The 7787-nt window shown below is 38.2% G+C and overlaps 1 protein-coding gene across 1 annotated transcript in view; it reads left to right on the plus strand.

The window, feature by feature from the left end:
- The window catches only part of LOC119414199 (DBIRD complex subunit ZNF326), a 59683-nt gene that overhangs the window by 854 nt on the left and 51042 nt on the right, over positions 1 to 7787 (plus strand). The window contains exons 2-5 of the mRNA XM_037681298.1: positions 1416 to 1512; positions 1811 to 2255; positions 4354 to 4426; positions 4550 to 4619. Of these exons, the coding sequence (XP_037537226.1) occupies positions 1416 to 1512; positions 1811 to 2255; positions 4354 to 4426; positions 4550 to 4619 (685 nt within the window). The remainder of the gene's footprint in view (positions 1 to 1415; positions 1513 to 1810; positions 2256 to 4353; positions 4427 to 4549; positions 4620 to 7787) is intronic.

The raw sequence follows: 7787 nt of genomic DNA on the forward strand, positions 1-7787 counted from the left end.
GGTCATCTGGACAGTTTCTTTTTTTTTTTTTTGTGCTAAAACGTTTCATCTTCAATCCAGAAGGCTTCATCAGTCAAGGAAACACACAACAAAACTTATTCTTCCTCCAACAGCTTACTCCAAAGTGGAACAAACCAGTTCTGCTTGTGATAAGATGGTCTCTTTGGTACGCCCCTCCTCCATTGCCGGCCTTCTTCCTTGTTGACAGTCATGTCAAACTGGTTGAAAACAACAAAGTCCATGCTCAATAATCCAGGTATACCTACCTACCTACGTACCAAAGAGACCATCTTAACACCAACCAAACTGGTTTGTTCCACTGTTGGAGTAAGCTGTTTGGGGAAGAATCAATTTTGTTGTGTTTCCTTGACTGATGAAGCCTTCCAGATCGAACGTGAAACGTTTCAGCACAAAAAAATAAACTGTCCAGATGACCTGACTGAAAAATGTTGGATTTTATACCTGGATTACTGAGCATGGACTTTGTTGTTCTTGTCCTTTAATCCTTCCCAGATTAATTATTTAGTAATAAATAGACTTGCGCATTTGTCTGCAGAACTTCTCATAAAGGTATTTTTTGTCTGCCGCAAAGTGAAGAGGGGGAATTAGAAAGACCGTCTGTCCGTCTGTCTGCATGCTGTGAGGATGATAACTTGCATAATAAGTCAGTTGCCAACTTCCATTTGGGTGTGGCTTCATATAGGCGTAAGAAAGGTTCTTTTCAAAATTGGGTTGCCTGGTCAAAATCCAAGATGGCTGCCACCATATATGCATATATGTTGACCTTATGAGCTGGATAATTTGAAAAATAAGCAACGTGCCAACTTCCATTTTAGTATGTATTTACAACTAGGCATAAGAAAGGTCTCTATCAATTATTTGGTTGCCACGTCAAAATCCAAGTTAGCCTCTGTCACATGTGTATGTAAACTGGCCACCCCAATCATTTGAGGAAACTATACTTTCTAGTTTTTATATTGTTTAAATGTAGTTTCCTTAAATTACCCAGGTGGACCTTGGGGTGGCTGAAGATTAAATCAATGGTCACCCTTGACTCTGCCAATGCGCCTGGCTGTAGATAAAATTGCTCCATCCACTCGCCAAGATCTGTCACTACACTGGCTCGAACAAACAAAAACAACAATAACAAAAAATAGTGTTTTTACACACAGATTAACTCCTACCCACTGGAATATCTTGTACCAAAAACATTTAGGTTTACTTGCATTCAATCCCAGTCCAGAAAAACTCATCTTTAAACCTAAAAACATTAATTACTCGAATCCCTCAGCAACAGGGAACATCGGCGTACCGCTAGTTTGGGTGCCGTCACTAAAGCAATCGTAGAAAAATCAGGAGTGAATCAAAGATTCAAATAATATTGTCTAAAATGTTTTTTGTTTTGTACACTCTAGAGCGGCCGCCCCCTACTAGTTTATGGAGATCTTCATTCCAGTCAGTTGACAAAAAAGAAGGTAACTCTGAGGTTAAAGCCAAAGGCAGTGAAGAGAGGTGAGATACCAACTTTTTTTTCTTAGTCCTTTTGTCACACAACCTTAGAAGAGGCTGATCTTAAACACTGAAACATTGCTTGCCTGTTGTTGCCCTTGTGGCAGGACAGAGTTAGTGTCTCATTGACTGCTTGAAAAGTACATATTTCATAAGATGTGCACAGCATTTGGTACCACCGTTTTGACTGTGCTGGGACTTTTAGGAATGGCTGAACTTGTAGTGGTAATTTTTAGTGGAAGCATTTTGTTGCAAGTTATCTGTGATGTTTTAATTGTCAGACTTCTCTCTTTACCTGTAGGCCTCAACTGTACGATCCTTGCAGCCCTCTGTCGTCTGATTCTGAATCGGAGAAGCCAAAGACTCAACACCACAAGCCCTCTCCAAATATTCAGGATAAAAGCGTTGAATGTCAGCGGTTGTCTCCAGACAGACGCTGCCGTCAGAGCAGCCCCTGGGAATCTCACCACGCTGAACCAGGGAGACAACTTGTTGACAAACATAATTTTCCCACAAGACCCACAGAGAACCGAGGTCTCAGTCCCAGGCGCAGCCTGCGTGAAATTCATGCTTACAGCCCAGAAAGGAAAACACTTGACCGTCCAGGTTATGGATTGAAGGGTGGGCCAAAGGAGAAGAGGGTTTGCAGTCCTGACAGGGTTCCTCACGGCTCCTCTGACCAACCTTACAGAGGCCGAAGGACTAACGGAGAGGAGAGAACAACACTGCCCGAGTACAGGAGAGAGGTAGCTTCAAGAACAGTTGATAGCGTTGTATTTTCTGGGTAGTTCGCTTGCATTAAATAAATAATTCAGCCATTATGACACAAGCTTCTGTGCTGAAGTTCTAAATAATTAATATTTTACCTATTGCAGATGTCTCAACCTTGGCTGGACTGAGAAGCTAACAGCTAGTCTGAACACATTTAAAACCAAAGTGGAGTGCTCCTAGAGATTTTCTAATCAGGATTCACTTAAAAATATATATCAACCAGTACCAAGTCTCAATCATATACTTGCATGACTTTTCATTTTTCTACAGATCAGACTTGCAGGTTACAAACTATAATTACGTTAAGGTTTTCAAAATTATATCAGGTGAACTTTAAACCTGCCTGTTGTATTTAAGACAAACAAACAAAAGGCACCACATGAACACAGTTTTTATTATCAACAACAACAACAAAAACAGGTTGTGGCAAACGCTTTTATACAACTCAGGTGCGCTAAGATCATGGCTCCAGCAGCTCCAAAGGACACGTCGATTCTTGCTGGCAGTCAACAGCAGATTAGTAATGGAGTGTGGCAGCTTAATCCATACGGATTAATTAAAAAAATGCTTTGATTATTATTCCAGTCCAGTACTTGCAATCAGTCGATGCGTTTTTCTAATTGCTTAATTTTAAAATGCCTCCATTCTTCAAAATTTCCTAGCTGTTAAGGCCAACACTATTTTAAATTTCATGTAATTCTCAATTCTGCATTTCTCGGATAACATGCAATTTTGTGTTTATTTAGAAGCATAAGTAGCACCAGCAGCAAGGTATAGCACTTCAGGGGAATCTAAGGTTCATGTCTGACAAAATATTTCTTTAAGTAATAGTATAAGCATGAACTGCTATGTCATTTTGAATATTTGACTTGTTTCAAGACATAAGCAATTTTCTTTGGTCTAAGCTGTGTTTGGACCAGCCATCAGCTCCTCAGTCTTGTCATAATTACAGGAAAGATAACTAGAGAAATTGCAAAAAGCTCAAATTAACATAAAACCAGCTAAAAAGTAGCTGAAATAGCAGAAAGAGCTGATACTAGTAGAAAAAAAGCTAAAAAGAGCATAACAAACTGAAATGAGCATAAAGAAGTTAATTAAGCAGAAAGTAGCAGAAATTGCGACAAAAAACTTGAGTTCATCTGAAAACTGCTGAAATTAGCTGAAAATGCTTAAAAGGTAGAAAAAGCTTAACTTAGCAGAAGAAAGCGGAAATAACACGTTTGTCCAATTAGGCTGAAAGAAGCAGAAATGAGTACAAAAAATTGGAAATTATCTGAAAAAAAGAAGCTGAACTTGGCAAAAAAAATTGAATTGGAAAAAAAAAATACAACTGTCTGCAAATTAGCTAAAATATCAGAAAGAAGCTTAAATTACCAGACAGAAGTGGAGAGAGCACATTTTTGCTGAATTAGGCTGAAAAAATTGAAACAAATTAAAAAAAAAAAGCTCAAATCAGCATAAAAACAGCTAAATAGTAGCTGAATCAGCAGAAAAAGCTAAAACTTGCATAAATAGGCTTAAAAGAGCATAATAAGCTGAAATTAGCAGAAGTTAGAAGAAGCACACAAATGTTTTAGTTAGCAGAAAGAATCTAAAAGGAGCACAAAACTGCTGAAAAAACAGCTGAAATTAGTTGAAAATGTTTAAATATGCACAAGGAAGCTGAAAGAAGCTGAACCAGAACAAAATGTGAAAGGAGCAGTAAAAGGCTGTTAACAGATCTAAAGAATTGAAGGATGTAAAATGAGCTCAATTCATTTTTTATGAGGAAAAAACTGGCAGAAAAGGCTAAATATTTCAAAAAGCTAAAGTTGCACCAATACCAAAAGTCACAGCAGGATTGTCCCGAAAGAGCTGAACATTTTGATACCGTTATATGATTTGTTGAAATAGCATAAAAACTGTAGAACATGAAAGATGCTGAAAAATGTTCGGAAGAAAAATGGATCACAAGTGTGTGAATGCTTCATAAACATTCACACGATGCCTCACTACATCTACCCAGAAACAAAATGAGTGAACTGATGTTTTAGGTCTTCAGGTTTGATCATTTGCCTGTTTCTCGTCCAGCAGATGCCCCCCACACGTAGGCCCTCCCCACCTAGGTTAAAGCGAGACCATCAACAGTTGGGACATGTAGAAACAGGTGAACTGACTTTTTAAAGTCTTAGTTACATTTTTGTATCGTGTTTTCAATATGATTGTTTTAGGGAAAAAAAAAGTTTGCTACTACTTTTTTATAAAGTAATTCTCTGTATAATGTTGTCAGCTGGACTCAACCAAGATCCTCTGCCTGCAAAGGTGACCAGAGAGGCAGAAAAAGCTGTACCAGTGGACAGGTAAGCACAGAGTGAGCTCATGTCCATATTTATACATGCTACATGGCCAGAAGTTCAGTGATTGTAGCAACAAGAGCTCAAATGTTCAGGTTTTCTTGTTTCACTGTGTTGTCTAATATTATTTATTTACATATTTGGACATACTTTAAGCTTTACTGAGTATCTGCACTTGTGTATGATGGCAGAAGATAAACCAAGAGCAATGTAAATGACTCGTATTTGAAAGTAAACCCCATTAAAAGTGTTTTGAACTGGTCTGGGCTGTAAACACAGCACTTCAGCTTGTTTCAGACAGTGAACAGAACTGTTCAGTCACAGTTCACTTCTGTTAATCGAAGCATAAAAAAAATAAATTTACCAAACATTTTACTCTGGTCACGTTCTACCACACAACCTTGCTGAAATGTAGAATGGAGAAGTCAGAGGCACAAACTGTTAGTTGTGTTCAGCTTTCAGCTACTCATGGCTTTGTACTGGAACAGGAAACGGGGAGATACAAGCAGAAGCACATACCACCAAACGCTTTCCAGTAGGTTCTTCACTTAGTATATTTCTGTTCTGGGAAATGAAAGGAATTGGTCCCAGTTGTCCTGGTAGATGAGTCAAGTCATTTGTAGGGGTGTAACAATACATCAAATCTAAATCGATATATCGATTAAATGATTAACGATTCAATTATATCGTGGCAAAACTAAAACATTGATTCATATTGTCATCTTTAAAATACGCTTTTATTTTGAAATTCCCAAGGCACGTGTGTGTCACCATTTCCGTGCACGGCTGCGCTCTGCGGCCGCCTCAGCAACATGGCAGACCAGGCAGAAAACACAGATAATGAAATTCACTCTCCTGCTGGATTTAAATCAACACTGTGGAAATATTTTGGATTCTGACAGAAGGACGGCTCAACAGACACAAGTCACGTCGTATGCAACAGGTGCCAGTGTGAGTTCAAATACTCGGGAAACAATAAATTTGTCCGTTCACCTGAAGAAGAAACACGGCATTGATAGCCATGTTATAGGGCTGGGCGATATCTCGATATTTTAAAATATCGATATAATTTTATTTGCGATATAAATTGACATTATTTCGATATAAACAATATAGTTCTACTTGAAAATCCGCCGGCTCTGCTGTCTTCTTTCTTCTCCCACATGGCCCCCCTCCTCGCACTCACTCCAAACTCAGACCCACCCGTGCGCTCTCCCCCTGCTTCCTGCTTCTCTTCAGGTGGAGCGGCTGTCTGCAGCACGTAGCAGCCACAAAAAATAAAATAAATAAATAGAGAGTGAATGAGTCGCAGAACTGGTGAGCAGGGGAAAAAAATGGCTCTGTTATTTGGAGATGGTTTGAATTTAATTTGTCAGATGTGCAACAGAAAAATGACAAAAATTCAATTCAATTCAAATTCAAAGACACTTTATTAATCCCAGAAGGAAATTCTATGTTGTGGTAACTCATCATCCTGGTTTCATTAATGAGTTGTTCTAGATGCTGATGGCTGTGGGCAGGAAGGATCTCTTGTAGCGTCTGTCTCACAGCAGATGTGAAGAAGCCTCTGACTGAAGACACTCTGTTGTTGTATGACAGTCTGATGAAGAGGATGCTGAGGGTTGTCTATAATGTTCTTCATTTTATGAAGAATCCTTCTTTGTACAATCATCTCCAAAGGTTCTAGAGGAGTCCCCAGAACTGAGCCAGCCTTCTTTATGAGCTTGGAAAATAAGTCCTGACGAAAATGTTCGAGCACAACAAACCTTTTTCACCGTTTAAAGCAGCGGAGTATGAAGCGTGTGTTAAACTTGGTGCTGGAGCTCCAGTCTTAGACCGGCTGTGAAGTTCCTTCCCTGAGACAAACTACAGTACGAAACTTTTACCTGTGCTGGGCCTTATTAGAGGTGACGTGAATAAAACAGCGTCTTATCATATCGCTAAAGATGCGATCCTTAGTGGCTAACAAGACGGCTGTTGGCCACTAAGGACTGTATCTGTAGTGATATGATAAGACGCTGTTTTATTAATCTGCCGATGCCTCCTCTCACTGTAAGACTTAAAAGTCTGTGAACAGTAGTTCTTTTTCTGGCCGTCTGCACAGCCAACTTCATGCAGCCTCCCCTCACAAGCAGACTCATTGCTGCAGTTTACACACTTACTAACATAGTGAAGGCGGTGCAGCTGGGGAGGATTATTATTTAATATATGTAAAAAAAAAAAAGGTCTAAAAACAAACTTTAATGTAAATATTTGCTATTATTGATTGGATTGAATTGGATTATTGAGCATGGACTTTGTTGTTTAATGTAAACAGTTTATATTTTAGATATTTATTTTGTACAGTTATAGCTTTTAATAAATGTGCCTGTGTGACAACTGGGACAAAGTTTTGACTCAGAAGGTTATTATTTTATGGAAATAAAAAAATATCGATATATATATTGTTTGTCGCCATTTTTCTTAAAATATCGAGATATTAATTTTGGTTCATGTCGCCCAGCCCTACCTTGTTAAGCTCAATATCTATTTTTGTTTCTTTATAACGGAAAGGTAATCAGGGAACTTTTAAGTTAACTGGTTTAAAAAATGCACTTAAACATGAGAAATGTGAGACTATACTGAATAGGTCATCTTTTAAAAAAATGTTTTCATTAATTAGGAAAAATTTTTTTTTTTTTAAATTTAAATGCCTGGTGCCTGTAATACCAGAAATAAAATGGTTGAATCATATTTTGTTTTTGTAAATTTATTAATATGTAAATGAGATGGGCATTTGATATCGCAATATATCGATTGTAGACTTGTGAATTTAATAGAATCGAAATTGTATCGTGACGGACTTTGTGATGTCGAGAAAAATTGTATCGTCATACAAACAAATCAATATAATATCGTATCGTGGTAAAGCTGGTGAGTTACACCCCTAGTCATTTGCTGTGGAAAAGGTGCATGCTGTCAGATTTTATGTACAAAAAACAAAATTCCTTCTCTGATTGTCTTTTCTGGTGGATCAAACCCATTGCTCTCTACAGTGGTCCCTCACTACTTCATGGTTCGTTTTTCACGGACTCGCTCTATCGCAGTTTTTCAAAGTAAGACATGAGACGCAATGGCTGATTGATTGATGAGCCGCACAATTGGCATGGAATTTTTATTTAAAATTATTTTACA

This window comes from Nematolebias whitei, chromosome 9 (assembly GCF_014905685.2).
Source record: "Nematolebias whitei isolate Nwh7 chromosome 9, NemWhi1, whole genome shotgun sequence".
NCBI lineage: Eukaryota > Metazoa > Chordata > Actinopteri > Cyprinodontiformes > Rivulidae > Nematolebias > Nematolebias whitei.